Here is a 20801-nt window from a genome sequence, read left to right on the forward strand (position 1 = left end):
TTGGCTCCTGTTCTCAGAAAGGCACTCTGGTCCACCAGGAGAAGACAGCCTGGCAACACCATTAGGTTGATTCTCCTTGCAGGCGGTGACTCAGGATTCCTTTGGTTGAGGTGCCTTCATTTCATAAGAGGTTTTAGCTGGACCCTGTGGTTCAGCTTTTGTTTCTTCCCTGAAGGTAGATGTGGCAGTTTGGGATTTGGCTGAGCGAGGATTTGGTTCCGCCACTACTCTGAAAATATATCCAGCAAAGGATAATCGGAAAGGAAAGGAATTCAAGGATAGGGTCCAGGTTGGTAGGGAGTCTTACACAGTGTTTGGTTATCAGGCTATCAGGGAGACTTCCTGGAGGCGTTTTCCTGGGGGCTTCCTGAATCAGAAGCACCTGAAAGTTCATTAAACATGTACTGGGTTAGCTGTTGACCCTGGAACCTGGAGGTGGGTGGGACCTGAGGCATCGGAATTTTTGTTAGATGAGTCCTATGGTCATTGAAATTTGAGAAACGCTGATTTTTGGGCAGAAAATTTCCATAATGCTAGAGGCCTAACATGGTGGTTCTTAATGGGGAGTGACTTTGAGACACCCCCCTGGGGGGGGGCATTTAGAAATACCTGGAGATAATGTGGGTTGTCATACCTTGGGGGTCAGGAACAGGTGCTAGTGGGTGGATTCCAGAGTTGCTGCCAAGCATCCTATAATACATAGGACATGCCCTTCCATTACAAGGAATTATCCAGCCTCAAATGTCAATAGTGCCGAGGTCGAGAAATTCTGGTCAACAATTAAGAGTCTACAAACATAGGAACAAATGTGATTTTTAATCTCCTCTTTTTATTTTACTTCCCTGTAAGCATGGAATCCTTCTCATTGAATACATACTATGTACTAAGCACTTCATGTACATGATATCAGTTTCTCCCCCCAAATCTCTTCAGTTATTCATCCAACAAATATCTATTAAGCACTTGTTATATGTTTGCCTTTAAACCGTTCAAGATGTGGGATCTACCCTGGGAAACACAACAGACAAGGATCATCTCCTCCATAGGGGTGGAGGAGATAGAATGAGATACATAAATAAACTGAAATATGTGTAATTTCATACTGTGAGAAGTGGTAAGAAGAAAAAAGGTACAGGGACAGAGAATAAAGGGGTGAAGGATGTGGAGAATCTACCTAAATACATAGAAGAGTCCTCCAAGACAATTAAGCAGAGATCCGAAAGATCTTTATTTGCCAGCCATGCAAAGAACCAAGGAACCATTTTCCAGGCAACCAGAAAAGAATGTGCAAAGGACCTGAGACAGGAAGAGGGGTGGGGGAAGCCCAGAGTGGCTGGAGCCACTAGGATGGGAATGAGTGGAATAAAATAGGTTGGAAATGTAAGGCTATTGAAGCAATGTCATGCAGGCCTCACAGTCCATAGGAGTTCTGAATTTTATGAGTTTTAGTATAAATGCACAGAAAGCTGGAACAGTGTAAGGGAGGCACCTGATCCAATCTGTCTGTGGAAAATCATCCCTTGCCCCCGAGTGTAGAGTGAGTGGTAGAAGTTCCAGAGCAGCAGGATAAAAGACTGATTTTAATTTTAATTTTGCAGACCTAGAGAGAGGATGGTGATGGGGACGAGGTTGGCTGTGGTGGAGATGAAAAAGGTGAAAATTTGAGATACTGTTGGAAGTGGCAAGAACTGGATTTTCTGATTAGGTGGGAGGAATGGGAGGAAGGTCACAAAAATCCTAGGATTTTGGCTTGAATAACTGAGATGGGGGTGAGCTGATGGATTACAGACAACTAACGTAGGTATTGTCCTACTTCAAAGATAGTAAACGGACTCCAATTTTCAAGTGTGTTTAATTCCAAAGGTCATGCTTCCCACTCTCCTGGACCCACATACAAATTTTTATAGGGGAGGAGGATATTTAATGATCTATCAATAACTGCTAAGATATATAAATACCCATGAATGCAAACATGGGCTTCCACATGCAGCCCGCACAAAGACTGGAACGCTCCCTAGAGGTGCTTGCACGTTGCGACGGGAGGTTGGGAACAAAAATTTCCTATATGATAACTGCCGCGCGGTACCCGCTTTAGGGAGCCGGTTTTTAGATATTGCGTTCTGATTGGCGTAGTGACCATGTGCTGGTGTGTGATAGGAGGAAAGTTAGCTCGTCCATAACTAAACCCAGCGAGTTGTGATTGGTGATCATGTCAATTGCCTTCCGCGGAGTTTAGAGAATCATAGGTTGCTGGGCCTCTGATTGGTGGGATTACGATACGACCTCTGTGATTGGTGAAGCCCGCGTAGTTATTTAAAAGTTTCTATACGCCAGTTCCTGCGTTGACCACTAGGAGGAGCCCAGGACACGCAAAGCGCTGCGCTGGGGCGCCTCGAGCTGCTTCCTCCAGCAGGGCCACCGGCTGTGCGCATCGCAGGTTCGGACCTGAGCCCTGGGTCCCACCAGGGACAAGGGTGGTGGGATAGGGGCGGGGGGACGGTGACAGAGCTCCCAGCTCCGGCCCAGGTGGCTACGCTTATCTACACAGCCCCTTTGCCTCCTTCTTCCGGCTTTCAGCCCCGCAAAGGAACTTTGGCTGACCGAGGGGGTGGGGCTGCGAGTTCCTGAAGGTTTATGAAGGCCCAGATACGAACCGCAAAATTACGGAATCTGTCAAGTGAGACTCCGCAGCGACCCCCGGCTGCGCCCTCTGCTCGCCTCTGAGCCCTGTGTCAATTTTTACAGCCTCCACTCCCTTTAAGAGCCTCAAAGGACTTTTCCAAAGTAGCATTTCACCGGAGCTTAGAACTGTCCCACGAAGGTAAAGGCTACCAGCTGGTGATCATCTTATCCACAGATGGCCCCTTCCATCCGCAGTCGCTATCACATTGTGCTGTCATTGTCTTCACTGCACTTAACCACTATTTGAAACTCTTTTATTGATTTACTTCCTCACTGTCTGTTTCCTCTGCGCCTCCCCACCAAGATACAAGTTCTGTAAGGGAGACAATACAGTGGCCAGATCCAATGCAGAATGCCCAGTTACATTTGAATTAGAGATAAACAACAGGAATTTTTCAAAGAGTAAGTATGTACCATGTGTTATTTGGTACATACTTGTATTCAAAGAATTATTCATTGTTTACCTGAAATTCAAAGTTGATTGGGCATCCTGTGATTTTGTTTGGTAAAACTGCAACCCTGTTGAGCAGGGGGTCTTACCTATTCACTGCTGTATCTCCAGCACCCACAGCAGTGCACATGGAATGTGCTGGATAAATGTTGAACGACTGGATGGGCAAATTTCTTCATTCATTCATCCAACTCAATATACTGAGTGCCAGCTGGGTCCTGGAACTTTAAGGGTAAAAGGAGTCACAGTCCAAGGGAGGAGGCAGACAAACAACCAGTAACCACCATTTGATTAAACTTTGATGATGCCAAACATGGGGGCTGTGGGAGCTCCAAGGGGGAGCCCTGATCTGCCTGATACAGCAGGACTGCCTGGAGGAAGATGACTAAGGTGGGACTTGGAGGATGAGGAGGTGAAGAGAGAGGTTTGACAGGTGCTCTGGACAGAAGCTTGTGCAAAGGCCAGAGAGAAGGCAGGGGCTACTTACCGGATTCTGAAAGCTACAAGTGGCTGGGGTGGAGGGCAAATGTGCAGTCAGAAAGGGGTGGGAAGGAGGCTCACAGCTACTGGGCATCAGTACCTACCAGTCAGGCACAATCGTGACTGTGCCCATTGTATAGATGAGGAGACTGAGGCTGGGAGGAGTGAAATGCCTGGCCTAGGTTTACAGGCTGAGTGGGAAAGGCCTAGCTACGAACTCAGGTCTGGCAGACTCCAAAGCCTGAATCTTCCAGAAAAGCCCCCGGGTTAAGGATTATAACTCCAATTGGAGAATGAAGAAGCTGAGGCCCAGAAGGGTGACAGGGCTCTCCTTGTGACGGTGGCTCAATCCAGTTTCGCAAGAGAACACTGAGGCTGTATGAGGGGTATGGTTTGTCCCAAGCCCTCTGGAGAGCTAGCAGGAGGGATGGAGCAGGACCTGGGAATTCAGGTCACTGTGTCTCTTATTTGGGTTGGGTCTCTGGGAGTCCCATACTGAGCCCTGTGGCTAATTCCTTGCATGGGTCCTGGGCTGGTCTGTAGTTTCCATGGAGACCGCCTCCCTCCATCTCTGAAATCTCATTGTGACCAGTATTAAGAGATTAACTCTGCCCGGCAGCCCTCACAGGGTCTCGGGTGCCAGAGTGGCTGCGGGAGCTCCCTCAAGGATGAAGAGGTATGCGACCCCATAGCACCGGGAGGATGTCAGACTGGGGCCAGGGCTTCCCCCGGGACCCCCCAGGTATGACCCTGACTCCGCCTCTACCTGGAGAGGAGGATGAGGTGGCGGGAGAGACACAGGACCAGGGGGAGGAGTCCAGATCTTGGAGCCGTGTAGAGACGCTGTCACTCCAGGGCCTTGATGGGCAGACCCCATTTTGATCCAGGCAAGGTCCAGATTCCCTTAACAAGGCAAGGGGAGCCTCACAGAGTCTCCTAGGGGTGCGCCAAGGTAACAAAAGGCCGGCTGCCTGATCTCCTTCCTTTTGCACTGGGGAAACTGAGGCCCAGGGTGGGTAAGTGTCTTGTCCAAAGTCAGTGCGTCAGTGAGCTGAAGCAGGTCGGGAATCCAGAGGGAGCCCTGAGGTTGCCTGAGCAGAAAGCATTTGGTTAAAATGTCACTGCCCTCTCTGCCATGAACCCCAAACCCCCTTCCTCACCTCCGGGAATGGGGTCCCCTCAGTCTCCCCTCCCCTGGGTCTGTCCCATCAGCCACGCTTGCCTTCCCTCCCCGCCTCTCCCTCCCCTCCCCCACCACCTTCAGGGTCTGAGGCTGCCAGAATATTCCTGGCAGGCTCCACCGCACTGGAGGGCATGGCCACCAGGCCCTAACTGTCCCACCTAGGGGACATCCCCTCACTGGGTTACTATCTGGATGACTATGGATGTTTTTTTGTTCCACGCTTCAGCCCCTCTGAGATTCAGGGCCCGGATACAGTGGGGGTCCTGAAAGCCCAGCCCCAGCCCCCCTGCCCCCCCATCCCTGCCAGGGCGGCAGTGGAGAGATTTAGGCCAGGCTCCAAGGCTCTCTGGACCAGGCTTCCAGGAAGGCCACACCGGGGCAGGGGAACAAACACTGGCTCTGGAGCAAAGTAGCAATAGTTCAAACGCTCTTGACTCAGCAGTTTGAGCCTCAGTTTCCTCACCTGTGGGGGGTGGGGCCAAGAGCTTGCTCGCCATTGCTAGGGCAAGCCTGCTTTCAATCAATATGGAAAAAAATCTCCAGGTTAGGCTATTAAGTGGATAAGGCAAGACGCCGAATAGTTTAAGCCGTGGGGGATGATGCCGGATGATCTCACATGCTGCCTGGTCTGCAGAGGAAAGTTAAGAGGAGTGGTCGGCTATGGTGAAGACGGGGGCAGACTGGTGGGCAGGAGGTGGAGGGGGGGGAACGCAAGGCTCCTCAAGTGCACCTTCTATATGGTTTTGATTTTTGAATCATGTGACTGTAGAGCTGATTCAAAACTAAATTTAAGGAGTTCCCATCGTGGCACAGTGGTTAACGAATCCGACTAGGAACCATGAGGTTGCAGGTTCGGTCCCTGCCCTTGCTCAGTGGGTTAACGATCCGGCATTGCCGTGAGCTGTGGTGTAGGCTGCAGACGCCGCTCGGATCCCGTGTTGCTGTGGCTCTGGCGTAGGCTGGCGGCTACAGCTCCGATTAGACCCCTAGCCTGGGAACCTCCATATGCCGCGGGAGCGGCCCAAGAAATGGCAAAAAGACAAAAAAACAAAAACAAAAAACAAAAAACTAAATTTAAGTTATTTAGCAGACTGGGTCAAATATCAAACCATAAGAATCATCACTCATATTGCACTAGTCTGACAGGTAGGCAGGCAAGATGGAGACCCGTGTACCAGGACTTGACACAGCAACAGAGGAAGCCTAACTCCAAGTCTCTGAATCCTTGACCTGGAGGGGTGTTTTATTTTCAGCCAATTTCATTTTGCCAATAGCAAAATAAGTCATTGAGACCAAGAGTCAGGAGCTCCCTACATGCCCACCAAGCACTGTCTGATCTGGCATTCTGACCTTATTATTATTATTATTTTGCTTTTTTTTAGGGCCGCACCCACAGCGTATAGAGGTTCCCGGGCTAGGGGTCTAATCGGAACTACAGCTGTGGGCCTATACCACAGCTCATGGCAACACCAGATACTTAACCCACTGAGCGAGGCCAGGGGTTGAACTTGCAACGTCATGGTTCCTAGTCGGATTCGTTTCCACTGCGCCACGACGGGAACTCCCATTCTGACCTTATGAGGAAATTATCACTGGTCCCATTCTACAGATGGAAATGGAGCCTCCTTGAAGTTGCAACTAGGAAGGTGAAGAACTTAGATGTACACCTAAGTCTTTCCAGCCCTATATTTCAAGTCCTCCTACAATGGGTCTCAACCTTGGCTGCATATCAGGAGCACTTGGAAACTTTAAAAAAAAAAAATCCTTTGTTTTTATTTGCTATATTTACAGATATTTGTTTTATGAAATTCAGATCACAGATAGACATAGATTTTGTACCTTTCTGTTTTGTTTTGGCTGCGCCCACAGCATAAAGAAGTGCCCATGCCAGTCACTGAACTCTTGCCACAGCAGTAACCAGAGCCACAGCAGTGACAACACTGGGTACTTAAGCACTGAGCCAGCAGGGAACTCCCACGTGGGAACTTTAAAAAACACCCATAGGAGTTCCCATTGTGGCTCAGCAGGTTAAAGACCCGACGCTGTCTCTGTGAGGATGCAGGTTCAATTCCTGGCCTGGCTCACCGGGTTAAGGATCCTGCATTGCTGTATGCTGTGGTGTAGGTTGTAGATGTGGCTCAGATCTGGTGTGCTGTGGCGTGGGCCCCAGCTGCAGCTCTGATTCAGCCCCTGGCCCGGGAACTTACATGCTACAGGCACAACCATGAAAAGAAAAAAAAAACAAAAACAAAAACCTCATAGCTAGCACTCACCCCACCCTAAGATTTGATCATTGGACTATGATAGAGCCTGGGCATTATTATTATTATTTTTTTTAAAGGTCACCATCAGGACTGAGTCTTTGCTTGACGCTAGACAAATTTTCAAATGGGAAAACAAGGCCCAGGAGGGAAATGACCTTGCCCAAGGTCACACAGTGGCTGGAAGCAGAGTTGGGACAGGGCTCATACGGATCCTTTGTGAAAATAAGTGAATGGTGCCCCCTACTGGGCAGGCAAATCTCCATGGGCAATTGGCTGGGTAAGTGGAACCATGGCTGGATTTCCATCTCCATTTGCCCCCTTAACAGGAGAACCTTTGTGCAGTGAACAACTTATACAACCGTACACGGGAGCCCTGGCCTGCCTGAGTCTCAGGATCCCAAACACTCCATCTCAGTGACCTCTAGGCAGATTTCTGGTGCCCTTCATAACAAGAATATGGGGACGACCAAGGGTGATTCCTGGGCTGTGGGTTCATCCCTCACCTGAAGACCAGGGCCTGGGCAAGGCAAGGTGTCCTGTGATCCTTCAGACCCAGCAGGGGCTGAGCAGACCCCATCTAACGCCCAAAGTCACTTCTGTTGATGAAATCAGGAATGTAACCAGTAGGGAGGAACATACACAGGAGAACAGCAACGGCCTCGCCCAGAAGTCACAAGTCACCTGGCAGAAGGCAGCCTGCAGGGAGGCCCAAGTCCTCCTGGCTTTCTTCCCGATCATTCTCTGGCCCAGACTCTCTAGCCTACCCCTCAAGCCTTGCAGTCAGCAACTCCCATCATGCCCTGCTCTCCAGCCAGAGAGGTGGCCTCCATGCCCTTTCACCCTCACCCATCCTGCTCTCCGCTGCCAGATGTCCCCTCTGCCCAGGATGCTGCCTTCTCCAGGAGTCCCTCCCTGACCACTCCAGCCCAGAGATAGGTCTTCTTCCTCCCACCTTCCAGCCCTCCCAGGCCATACACACTGCCCACCTGGGCCTTGGGATGGAGCTTATGTTATCATCCTACTGGCCATTTTTCAGTGAGCACTTACTGTGTGCCAGCCCTGGAGGGGCAGGGGCGGACAGGATGGCCTGGAGTTAGGAGCACAGACTCGAACCAGAGGGCTCAGGTTGGAATCCCAGCTTTTGCTTCTTACAAGCTGTGTTATGACTCAACCCCTCCGTGCCCCAGGTCTATAAGATCGTGATAAACACACTGCCCCTTATAAAAACTTGGTATGGTATGTAATTTACAACAGTATTGAATCACTGCGTTGTATGCCTGAAACTAATATAACTGATGAGTCAACTAAATAACTTAAAATATCATAATTCCTGAAAAAAAGAAAAGAAAAAAACACTGCCTTACGTCACAGAGAGGCTGTGAGGACAAATGAGTCAACACATGGAAAGCCCTCAGAACAGCTTTATAAACACTGGCCAGGGTTATCACGGCATATATCCTACTCCATTTCATCCTCATGCCGACCCTCCGAGTTAGGTATGCGTACTCCCAATTTACAGGTAAGAAAACTGAGGCTCAGAGAGGTCAAGAGAGTCAGGCCAGGGCCCTGCATCTTTTTCTGTAGCCAGAGGCCTCCAGAGAGAGAACATGGCTGAGATGGGTTATAACCCTAGGCCTCTGGTTTGCAGCTCGTGGCTGCTTCCCAGAAGGCCCACAGGACACAGGGCTGGGTGAGACCCCTCTCTGCCCCCGACTCCCTGACTTGGGCCTTCTGGCAGCTCTGAGGCACGGCTCTGCTTCCGGCCCTGGGCGGGAGGGTGAACAGCCGAGGAGGCCTTTTCGGTACCGTCTTGTTCACTAACATCCAGAACACATCACTGAGTCCCAGAGACAACTCCTGTCTGTCCAGCCTAGCTGGAGACTTGGGACACCCGGTGACCTTCTGTCCCTGGACGAGTCATTGCCCCACTCCGGCTTCCAGCTCCCCATCTGTGCAGTGAGCAAGGGCACTGAGCTGGACCAGTGATTTTCTGGCTCTCCTCAGCAGCAGCGGGCTCCATTCTCAAAGGAAATGCTAAGGAACGGTGCCCTCTGGGTGAAGCAGTGCCTGTGCACACACCCCTTTGGCTCCTGGGACCTCAGAACCTAGTCTGAAAGGCCCCAGGCCGCATCCTCCGAAAGGGCTCTCCTGGCTCTGACACTGCAGGATTCTAGGACCCCAAGCTCAAAGCTGCCGCTTCGCATCCCCGTTTGGAACGCGCTCCCCCAGCGGCTTTTATCTCTCTTTGGCAACACAGCAAATTTGCTCAGGACCCGGAGCAGGGAAACAAGCAGACTGTTGACTCTGGAGAGCAGCGGAGGAGGCGCTGGCCATGTGCGGGGAGGCCAACGGCCTCTTGCATAACCCGGCGGCCTCTTGCCCACCCAGGCCTTTGCTTTGCAGGGTTAGGGGTGAAGCAAACCGCAAACTCATGCCCAGTTAATTTTTTAAGGCAAAATCAACAGGTTCAGCAATGATTAGCAGGTAGGTAAGTTCGTCTTAATCATGCTGAGGAGAGGGAGGAAGGAAGCTTCCAGGGGCCCAAGGATGGGGCTTAGTTATCAGTTAACCACATAAATGTTTCCTTCCAAACCCACTGGCCTTCAGCTCCGAGCTTCCTCATCTTCCTCTCGGAAGTACTTCCATGGCATCCTGGGGAATGGCCATCAGTCACTTAGCGATCAGACATTCCCCCGCTGGGGTCTGTCGGAAGCACTGTCAGGACCCTTGAGGGCTGTGATGAAGCAAAGGGGACCTCACCAAGCTGGTGGTCTTCCTGTCAGGGCCAATGTCCCCCCCCCCCCGCCCCCGCTGCCTCAGCCTGGCTTGGAGCATGCATCTGCCATCCTCAGGGCCCAGTCAGGGGCCCTGGGTCTCTCTCCCAGGTGCAGCCTACAGTGGCCACTCCCCTGGGGGTCTCAGTATCTCTATCTGCCAAATGGATGGGTTGGTTGAGACACCCTTATCCCGGCCTTGAAGTCCTATGAGGTCATGATCGGATTAAGCCACCATGGCCTGGCCTGCACCCAGGATAAGGAGGGTGGAATGAGCCCTGTTTTAGGAGCTCCAGGGGGCGAGAAGATGCCCAGGACAGGGCAGGGGCCTACCTGGTGTCTGCTGTCGGCACCAGCCAGTGTCAGATCCCAGCTCCATGAAGAGGGCCGTCCTCTCAGGTGGGGCCGCAGGGATGGCCTGACGGACCCCGGTGGGCCCAGGACCCCTCCCCCTAGACTTTGAGAGCTGCCAAAGGAAGCGGCCAGGCCACACCAGCCCTGGGCCTGCTGGCTGCCTGGACTGGAGTTTGGTCAGTGGTTGGGGACCTATATTGTGAGAAAGTTAGGACTTTGTCCACAAACTGGAATTTGAAATTTCAAAGGGGCGAAACTGAAGGGCCCTACCCCAGTGTGGAGATGGCTCTTGGCTTCTTTCCCCCACGACTTTTGTTCTCTGTCTTGATAAGTCCCAGGTTCCCTGCACCTGCTCCCTTGGTGGTGGGTGTGGGAGGAGAGACAGGCGATAGTGAGGAGGTGAAGACTCAAGGCGGCCGGGGGCAGCCGGTGTCTGGAGGATGCCTCTGAACTTGCACATGCCTGGGGACAGGCTCCTTGGCTTCTCAGACGCCTGAACTCCCCTGCAGTAAGGTGATGACAGAACCAGCAGACGCCAGCGCTCTAGAATTTCGGGGTTCTTTCCAGGGTTCCAGGAGGGAGGCAGCATGGGAGGGGGTGAAGCCCTCAAGCTCTGGAGTCAGACCCAGGTTCAAATGACAGCCGCCCTCCCCCGCCACGACATCTGTATGGCCTTAGGCAAGTCACTTCACCTCTCTGAGTCTCAGTTTTCTCAGGTACAAAGCAGGACAGATAAACAGACCTGCCAGCAGCAGGTCTGGCACAGAGTCTCTCCAGAAACATTAGCCATTATTGTAATTTAGAAGAAAAATCACCTGGAGTTCCCACCATGGCTCAGCAGTAACAAACCCAACTAGTATCCATGAGGACATGGGTTCAATCCCTAGCCTTGATGAGTGGGTTAAGAATCCAGCATTGCTGTGGCTGTGGTGTAGGCTGGCAACTACAGCTCTGATCCAACCCCTAGCCTGGGAACTTCCATGTACCTTGGGTACGGCCCTAAAAAGACAAAAAGAAGAAGAAAGATCACCTGGTCCAGAGCCCCAGCTTCTTTAACTACCGTCCACACCAGAGACTTGAGAACCCAGCCCATAGCTGGGTCTGCGGCCGCCCCTGCCCGACCCCTGGCTACCCCGGGCAGTGCTATCAAAACACCCCTCCCTCCCTTCCCAAGGCCCCTGCTTCTCCATCTACAACAGGAATGAGTGGGACCTGCAGGTGAACTTGAGGCCTCTACATTAGCCCCTTGGAGCTGGAGTAGGTTGAACTGGGGTCTGACAGCCCTGGGAGGGAGGGGCAGGGCAGAGATGAAGAAGGGCTGCAGGGTGAATGGCCCAGAGGCCAGGGTTTGCTCAGGGCTGGATGAGCTGTCCCTGGAGTTCTCCTGTGTAGGGATCCTGCTTCCAACTGATTCCGAGGCCAAGGTCAAGGAGTCAACCACTGAGGACAGCAGCCACTGCTGTGGCACTGTGTGCCTATACTCGGTCACTTAATGCCCACACTGTCCCCGTAGAAAAGGCATCAACCCACATGATGCCAAAATGAAGGCTGGGGAAGCTGAAACCTGGGGTCACACAGTTTGGCGGTGTCTGACTTTTGACCCAGGTCTTTCCGATTTCAAGGTCTGTGGTTTATTTTTTAAGGGCGGGGCAATGTTGGGGCAGGTGAGGAGAAGGGCTAAAAACTTTGTAATATTATCTCATTTCCTCTTCACAAGAAACTTCGAGTTAGGCCCATTTTCTGGAAGGAGAAACTGAGGCTTTGAAGTAACATGCCTGACACCACAGAGCCAGCAGACCTTAGAAGCGGCGGTCATTTACATGAGGGATGTGTAATTAAAGATACTGTTTGGGGTCAGCTAAGAGCTGGGTGAGTTGTGTATGTAATAGACGATGCGAGTTCTAGTTCATAGGTGGGTAGATTTACTTATGGGGTAGGTTGTGATTGGTGGGACATGGATGGGGTATGAAATAAGTTTATGGAACATGCCTCACAGGCAGTGGGGTCACGTGGGTTGTGCACTTGGTAAAGCACGTATGTCACAATTTGTGTACGGAGTAGCTTACTGTGTGCCATTCTTACGTATAACAGGCATGCAGGTGGCATGGCATGGCTGACCCTAGTTGATCACTGACCTTATTTAATTCATCTAAGATGCCAACTATAGAGACTGAAAAATTATTTCTGTTGCTGACTAAACTTTGACATACCAATGATCCTACTTTTCTTTTCCTTTACTTTTGGATTTTTTTGGGGGTTTGTTTGTTTGTTTGTTTGTTTTTCTTTTTAGGGCCACACTTGTGGCCTACGGAAGTTCCCAGGCTAGGGGTCGAATCCGAACTGTAGCTGCTGGCCTATGCTGCAGCCACATCAACACAGGATCCGTGTTGCATCTGTGACCAACACCACAGCTCATGGCTTAATGCACTGAGCAAGGTCAGGGATTGAACCTGCATCCTCATGGGTACTAGTCAGGTTCATTACTGCTGAGCCACAAGGGGAACTCCCCCACTTTTCAAAATATGGAGCTGTGCCCCTTAGACTCAATGAGACTCTGTATGTGTAGGCTTGTGTGTGGCTGGTTGCAGGTGTCAGACAGGTGGCAGCACCCAGAACCAGCACTGGGGGCCCGTCCCAGGGCTGCCCCTCCTTCTCCTCCATGTTTACCCCTTAGTCGGGTCTCCCGCCAAACTCAGCCTTACTCCAAGGCTGCTGGAGCCGGGCTCAGATGTCCCTGGCAAAGCGCCGGAGGGAACCTCCAGGAGTTGAAGTTTCTCCATCAGACCCATGTGAAGGAGTTCCCACCGTGACTCAGCAGGCTGAGAACCGAACATTGTGTCTGTGAGGATGCGGGTTTGATCCCTGGCCCTGCTCAGTGGGTTAAAGATCTGACATTGCCATGAGCTGCGGCGGTAGGTCACAGATGCAGCTCAGATCTGGTGTTGCTGTGGCTGTGGTGTAGGCTGGCAGCGGCAGCTCCGATTCGACCCCTAGCCTGGTAGCTTCCATTTGCTGCAGGTGTGACTACAAAAAGGAAAAAAAAAAAAAAGACCATTGTGGAATCTTCCTCCCTCCCTCTCTCAGGGTCTTGCCTTTTTTTTTTTTTTTTTTTTTTTTTGGTCTTTTGTCCTTTTAGGGCTGCACTGCACTCGCAGCATATGGAGCTTCCCAGGCTAGGGGTCCAATCAGAGCTGTAGCTGCTGGCCTACGCCAGAGCCACAGCAACATGGGATCCAAGCTGCATCTGCGACCTACACCACAGCTCGTGGCAATGCCAGATCCTTAACCAACTGAGCAAGGCCAGGGATCAACCCCAAAACCTCATGGTTCCTAGTCGGATTCGTTTCCACTGCGCCATGACGGGAACTCCTTAGGGTCTTGTCCTGATCAACAAACAACTGGCCCAGGATCTTCACTCCAATTTACAGATGGGAAAGTTGAGGCCCTTAGAGAGATGTGAGTTAAACAATGTCATCCGAATAGTGATAGAGGTAGTTCCTAAGGTTTCCTGAAGCCAAATTCAGTCTCTCTTCTCCTCCAGAACAACTTCTCCCCCCAACTCCCCTCCCCAGATATCTCAGCTCCAGGAGGAAGGTGGAGGGAGGAGAACAGATCGGCATGGGGCAGAGAAAGGGCTACTGATAGTTGGGAGAATATGCAGAGGCTGCCTCCACATCCCCAAACACTGGCTGCCTCTCCCACCAATTTGCCCACTCGTCCCTTCACCCACTCATTTCCTCATTCACTCATTCACACTTGCAGTAATTCACTTGCTCATCAATTCCCGTCCTCGCATATTAATTTGCTCAGTCTTCAACTCACTCACCTTCTCACTCGCTAATTCACCCATTCTTGTAACCAAATCCCCCTGCCTGGCCCTTCCGGCCAGCAGAAGACAGGTTCCCAGGTCTCTGGAGTCCCAGGTCCTTCCACCGTGGCCTACACTTTCCACGTCTACCTTGTGACCTTACTTCCCCAGCGAGATCAGGAGCTCTTGAAAGTGTCGCTATAGCGGGCACTGAGGCCTAGAGGGTGTAGGAAGAGAGAAGTGAGCCAGGAGTTGAAGGCAAGTAGAACCAGCCACATAATTATCAGGGCCCAGTCCGAAACAGAAATGCAGGGCCCCTTGCTCAGAATAGCACTGATCCAAACACAGGAGCCTAAGTGTGGAGCGCTGTGCCCTGCTCAGGTGGCTGACCCACAAAGCCCACGCTGGCCGGGGCATGAGGATGGGGAGAAACAAGGGAGCTAGAAAAGGGAGGCCAAGGAGGCATGGAGGAGAAGGGGGATGGATGCTTACGAGGCACCACCTGCTGTTTTCCTAGTGCCATCTCATTTAATACTCAGGCCACCCTTTGAAGTTGATTGTGCATTTTCTACAAGAGGAAACTGAGGCTCAGAGAGGAGAATCATTTACCCAAAGTCACGATTAGCAGGTGCTAGGCGCCTGAATGTTAATCCAGCTCTGTGGGGCTGGAAGCCTTGTCTCGGTCTGTTCTGGGGGGGGGGGGTGGGGGAGGAGAGCAGGAGGAGGTGACAGGGAGATGGAGTCTGTCTGGGCCTGAGCAGCTGGGCGCTGTGGGGGCTGGTGGAGGCCAGAGCAGAGTCATGGGGAGCAGGGGAGGAGAGGCGGTCAGGAGTCTGGCCCTCTCAGTCCTTCCTGTTCCCAGGTGAGGCAGGAAACTGGAAGGAAGCTCCCAGAATGAGATCTAGAAGATTGGTATCTGGGGCCTGGATTTACATGTTTGATTTCTGAGCCAGGAGGCAGCTTTATCCCTGCAAGAGCATTGAGGGCAGACGTCAAAGATTTGGGAGGTTACTGAATTAGGGCATCGTGGAGGTGGGCTGTCAGGTTCCGAGGGTATATGTTAGCCTGTCAGCCTGACGTGGGGTGACGGTGACATGGAGGGTGGCTGAGTCAGGGTCAAATGAGCGCTGGTGACTTAGTGCCCGTCTTATAGAATTGATAACACAATATTGGGCCCCATCCATTGTAATAGCACCCCCGGGTGTCAGCCAGAAACCAACAAACAGCCCAATCCCCGCAGCCCCGCCCAGCCCGTCCACCAGTGGGGGAGCCGATTAACCATTAACCCCCACCCCTCCCCGCAGAGCCTCCACCCCTTCGGAGAGGCTAGGCCAGGACTCCCGGCAGATCCTCCCAGAGGACGGTTTGAAACCCAGGAAGGCAGAGGGGGCACCTGGGAGGAGGCAGTGGGAGGGCGGAGGGCGGGGGCCGGGGCTCGGCCCAGAGCCTTCGGGGTGGACATCCTGGGCAGGGCAAGTGGCCGACGTGTGGAGAGGGGAGGATGCGCCTCTCCAAAACCCTGGTCGACATGGACATGGCCGACTACAGTGCTGCGCTGGACCCAGCCTACACCACCCTGGAATTCGAGAATGTGCAGGTGTTGACCATGGGCAATGGTAGGTGGGGGCGGCCGTGTCCAGGCGCGCCCGCTGGGGGCAGGTCTGCCCAGGGACGGGAGCGAGTCTGTGGCGCTCAGTTTGGGGCTGGGAGGAGAATGACAGACGAGCCCGGTGGTCCCATAGCTGAGCCCAGGTGTTGCCAGGAAAAGCAAATATGCCCAGGTAGGGTGACCCTGTTACCAAAGCTCTTCCCGCTCAGCCTGTGGGGGCGGGAAAGTGATGGTGAGCTTCCTCTTGGCGTCCTGCTCCAGGCATTGGCCCAACCTGGCCCCTTCCTGAACCCCTTAGGCCCAGGTGCTGAGAAATGGCAAGGTATGTCCTGTCCCCAGAGACGGTGGATGGAGCACAACTGTGTTTCAGGGTGTCTTTGGGACTTTTGGGAGAGAAGCCCCACTTAGAGAGGTTCTGCTAAATGAGACAGATCAGCAGTTGTGTGTGTGCGTGTGTGTGTGTGTGTGTGTGTGTGTGTGTGTGTGTGTGTGTGATCATGACCTCCTCTGGGCTTGCATGTATGAGTTTCCACATAATGCGTGTGGGTGGGCAGTGGACTATATTGCAAATGTGTGTCTATGGGAATCCATTTGCACATCTGTGTTCCCCTGTGTGTACGTATGTGTGTGTGTTCTGCATTCGTTTTTATTCTCATTTGTTCACTGAGCAGGTCTGTGTTTGTTGATGTCTCTGAGGACGCCTGTGTTTGTTGCTTAGGTCCAGGAGCGGTGACGAGTGTGTGTACAACTGTCTGTGCATGTTTGCACACCTATGCTGTGGATGTGGGTTGTCTTGGGTGCCCTGGGCTTCCTGGACGTGTGTCCCATTTGGGCATCCTGTCATCTTGTGCCTCTGTTTGTACCGCTTGTGTACGCATGTGCATCCTGCCCTGGCTGGTCAGCGCTCTCCAGCGCACACGTGACTGTATAGACCTGATGTGCAGGATGGCCATTGGACAACGCAATTCACATCAGCAACATGTCCATTTGACTCAGAGCAGATTGTGTCGCCTGTGTGTCTCTCCCCGAGTTTATACGTCTGCTCCCCTATCACCGAGGGCACATCTGAAAGCAGGGGCGGGGGGGGGTCTCCACAAGGAGGTGGGGGGAGGGAGGAGGCCTGGGAAGCCAGGACGCCAGGACTTAACTGGTCACAGGCCAGCCTCAGAGGAGAGGGGGCAGCTGGCCGAAGTCAGCCTCCCACCTGCCTTCCTTCCATGGCCCCGTGGCTTCAGCCGAGGGCTACAGAACTCGGGTCAGGTCAGCTCAGCCAGAAAGAGGCGTCTGCCCTGCCCATGGTCAGTCTCACCAGCTGCTCACCTGCCCCGGCCATCCACTCACTGTGTAACCTTGGGTATGTCGCCTCTCCTCTCCTGCATCCTCTACAAAATGGGCTTAGTCACTGGAGGCCCGCTGGCCGGCCGGCTCTGAGGAGTGTCCGCGGATCACGTGAGGGCAGTGAGGGGAAAAGATGCAGGAAGTGGTAAACAACACACCGCTGCACGAGGCAGGGTGTGTGTGAACCCAGAGGGACAGGGTGTGCTGCTATACCAGGCCACCGCCCAGCCCTGGACTGCTCCCTGGGCCCGGCCCCGTCATCCTTCAGAGCATGCGCCTCTAGCTCCTGGGAGCTGTGTGTTCCCGAGGCAGAGGCCAAGCTCCTTACTGGGTGTGCTGAAGACAGGAGAGCCTCCAGCTCTGGAGCCAGAAAGATCTGGGTTCATATTCTGGCATAGATCCTTCCTACCAGTGTGAATTTGCCAAGCTATTCTCTGAGCCTCAGTTTTCTCCTCTGTAAAATGGGAATAAATCACAGCACCTGCCTCCCTGGGCTAACCAGAGGATTCAATAGATAAGGCACCCATGTGCTTAGCACGGATAACTGGTCCTGGCCCCACGTGAGTTTTCTCATGAACTCTGAGCATCTGTAGGAAGATCTACATTCCCCACTGGACTGAGAGTTGAAGTGGACTGAGAGTTGGGTTTATGTTCTGCAGACATCCTGGGCTAGTAGCTCAAAGCCTCCAGGGATAGCCCCCCACCTGTCTCCCTCCCCCGACTCAGAAGCAGCAGGGGGTCCTTGTTTATGAGACCCCCCAACAGACACCCCAACGAGGGAGGACAGCACTGGCCTGTACCCCTGGACCACAAATCTAGCTCCTCTACTTAACAGTTGTGTGATGGCTCTGGGCCAGTCCTGTCCTCTCCGAGACTTGACATTGTCCCCTGGAGAATGGGGGCCATCAGCTAACCTGGGGGTGGGATGACATACTTGGCAGCACCCAGCCTATCCTGCCCAGGATACGGGAGCCCCTTCCCCCAGCCTCTGCCTTAGTTGTGGGGTCAAGCCCTCCCGGGGTTTGGAGGAGGCAAGGCTCAGGGAGAAAGGGCACCAGCACAGCTTAACAATTACCCCCATCTCCAGGAATAATTCACCAAGTGGAGGGGGCCGCGCTCCTGGGCACCCTCGGGAGGCTAGGAGAGGTTCAGCCAGGCCACTGCAGAAATGAGATGTGGCGGGGTGGCTGCTTGCGCATGGAGGCTGGACGTCATCTGCCCCCGGCGTTGGAAAAGTTTACATTTCACAAATGCCCATACGTGCCAAGCGCTTCCCACAGACTGATTCACTGAATCTTCATAACAGCCCTAGGGATTATTTCGTTTCCCATTTTATAAGTGAGGAAATGAAGATGTGGAGAGGTAAACTAACACGGCCAAGGCCACACGGCTAAGAAGAGGGTGAGCTGGGATTTCGCCCTGGCAAAGGGCTACGGAGTTTGGGCTCTGACCTACAGCCCTGTTCCCCTCTCCACTTCTCAGCTAGATGTTCCCTAGGAATTCAAGGTCGGATGCAGAGTTTCTATGACATTGCGTGTGTGTTTTTGACTTTGTGTGGTTTGTGTACGCGGGCATTTTTCCGGGAAGATGGTTCATAGTGTTTGTCATCTTCCTTGGCAGAAGATTCGCTTACAAAAAAGAGGGTTTGGCTGCTGAAAATTCTTTAAGAGTTGAAAAATAAATTGGACCAGTCAAACTGCCCTCTTTTATAGTTAGGGAGACTGAGGCCCAGGGGAAATTGAAACAAGGAAAAGGAACTGGCCCAAGGTGACAGGAGAGTTAGTGGCAGCACTAGCAGCCAGGACCCCAGCCACCTGTCTCTTCTCCCCCTCCTCACATTTATATGGATGCAGCAGCTTTTACCGTGATGCCCAGATCCTTGACATGATCCTCCCAGGAGGACAAAGAAGCCATTGTCCTTGATGTATGTCTTTCTGTTCCCTGGGGGAGTTTGCAGGCCCCTGGGTGCCAAGCTGAGACCCACCCAGTCCTGGTCACCCAGAGAGGCTCTGGGCAGATGCTGGGGGAACACAGCCCCCTCCCCACAGCCCCCTCCGCCCTGTCAATCGGGGTCTATAAGGGTTGGATGCATCCTAGGAGCCAGCCAGGTGTTTGTCACTTCCCAGAGAAAGCTGGGGCTAGAGGTCTCTGCCATGGAGAAGAGCAGACCCGCATAACAACGCTGCAAAGTCAATGTCACAACCATCCATAAGTTACAGATGCAAAATGGAGGTTCCAAAATGCTCTGGGGCTCGCCCGAGGTCTTTGAGGGAATAGGAGCAGCATGTGGGTCTAGCTGAGGCTGAAGCCCTGGGGAGACCCCCACGATGCGGCAAGAGAGCAAGGCCTCCAGGAGGTGACGTGCTGCTCCTCCTGCGTCCTCACTCTTTTCTTTTCTGGTACAGACACATCCCCATCAGAAGGTGCCAACCTCAATGCGCCCAACAGCCTGGGTGTCAGCGCCTTGTGTGCCATCTGTGGGGACCGGGCCACAGGCAAACACTACGGGGCCTCGAGCTGTGACGGCTGCAAGGGCTTCTTTCGGAGGAGTGTGAGGAAGAACCACATGTACTCCTGCAGGTGAGGACCCTCGATTTCTCCAGCTGGGAAACGGGCATATTTGGGCTGATGTCCCCCAGGGTCTGTCTTCTCCCTGCCCAGGTCCCAGAGGCATCCGCCTTTCAAGGCCTTCAAGCCTCTTCTGATTGCTTAGTTCTTGCAGACCCAGACGGGAATGTCTACTCTAGAAACCTCATTTACTGATCATAACGCTATCAACTGCCTTTTACTGAGCACTTACTATGTGCTAGGCATCATATTAAGTCTTTGCGGGTGCTAATTATTCCCATCAGTTCCCCATTATTTTTCCTCATTTAGCAAACTGGGACCCCTGAAGCTTAGGATCAAGCCTCCTCTGAGGCCTCAGAGGATGAGGCCCGTCCCCCAACCTGGGGTTTTTTCTGGGGCAAAGAGGGCACTGATCCCAGGTCTTCCCACCTCTCTCAAGACCCTGGAGCTCTCTCTTCGAGAGCATCTCTCATTCTAGGTGACACGATAATAAAATAACAGCAGCTGTCAGTTATGAGCACTTACTATGAACGATACTCTGCCAAGGCCCAGTTGGGTGTGATCCCATTTTCACCAGTCAACACCCCTCTGCCCTGGTTACCATTGTTCTTCTCATCTTATAGATGAGGAAGTCGTGGCTTGGAGGGATTAGGAATGTGCCCAAGGTCACCCAGCTTGAATCAATGGCAGGGCCTGGGTGGACTCCCCATCCCTAACCACTGTGGGTCCTGCCTCTACTTCTCAACCCCCTCCAGAAAGCAGCTTATGTGGACCGAGTATTGATTCTGATCCATAACCAGGAGCTCACTCTGGGCGGTTATGGGATGTAGTGGAAACAGCAGTGCCCTGGACTTGCAGCTGAGTGATCTGAGGCCATTGTCACCTCTCTGAGCCTCAGTTTCTCTGTTTAGTGGGGCAGGGTTGAACTCCTGGCGTGCACAGGGCCTTTCCAGCTCCTGGTTGGTTAGCATAAGAACTCCTGGGATGATGGGTTTGGGCAAGGAGGCAGGGGGGCAGGGGGCTCAAGGAGCCAACCAGGATTCTAGCTCAGTCCTGGGAGAGGGAGGGTGGTCCCTTCTCCAACCAACCATCCAAAGCCCTCCCCAGATTTAGTCGGCAGTGCGTGGTGGACAAAGACAAGAGGAACCAGTGCCGCTACTGCAGGCTCAAGAAGTGCTTCCGGGCTGGCATGAAGAAGGAAGGTGAGCCTCGGCCCTCCCCCGTCCACCCCGCTGCCCCACCCGCGCCCGCAAACTCCTGACAGCCATTTACAACAGCGACTACAATTTT

General features: G+C 52.9%; 1 protein-coding gene and 1 long non-coding RNA gene across 14 annotated transcripts in view; one reads left to right on the top strand and one right to left on the bottom strand.

The window, feature by feature from the left end:
* The window catches only part of LOC102159476, a 48631-nt gene extending 37585 nt beyond the window's left edge, over positions 1 to 11046 (bottom strand). For 5 of the 9 annotated variants that reach the window (XR_002340077.1, XR_308807.3, XR_002340078.1 and 2 more), the window contains exons 1-3: positions 10168 to 11033; positions 3223 to 3357; positions 635 to 788 (exon numbers count right to left, since the gene is read on the bottom strand). This is a non-coding gene — a long non-coding RNA (uncharacterized LOC102159476). Of the gene's footprint in view, positions 1 to 307; positions 383 to 634; positions 789 to 3222; positions 3358 to 4379; positions 4705 to 10167 lie in introns of all 9 variants that reach the window. The other 4 variants (XR_002340079.1, XR_001302151.2, XR_308806.3 and 1 more) reach the window with 4 other exon arrangements.
* Positions 1 to 20801, top strand: part of HNF4A (hepatocyte nuclear factor 4 alpha) — a 63734-nt gene that overhangs the window by 21818 nt on the left and 21115 nt on the right. For 2 of the 5 annotated variants that reach the window (XM_005672951.3, NM_001044571.1), the window contains 3 exon segments: positions 15332 to 15612; positions 19349 to 19523; positions 20619 to 20713. In XM_005672951.3, the coding sequence (XP_005673008.1) occupies positions 15498 to 15612; positions 19349 to 19523; positions 20619 to 20713 (385 nt within the window). In that variant the 5' untranslated portion in view covers positions 15332 to 15497. 5 annotated transcript variants of the gene reach the window in all.

Source organism: Sus scrofa, chromosome 17 (genome assembly GCF_000003025.6).
Source record: "Sus scrofa isolate TJ Tabasco breed Duroc chromosome 17, Sscrofa11.1, whole genome shotgun sequence".
Lineage (NCBI taxonomy): Eukaryota > Metazoa > Chordata > Mammalia > Artiodactyla > Suidae > Sus > Sus scrofa.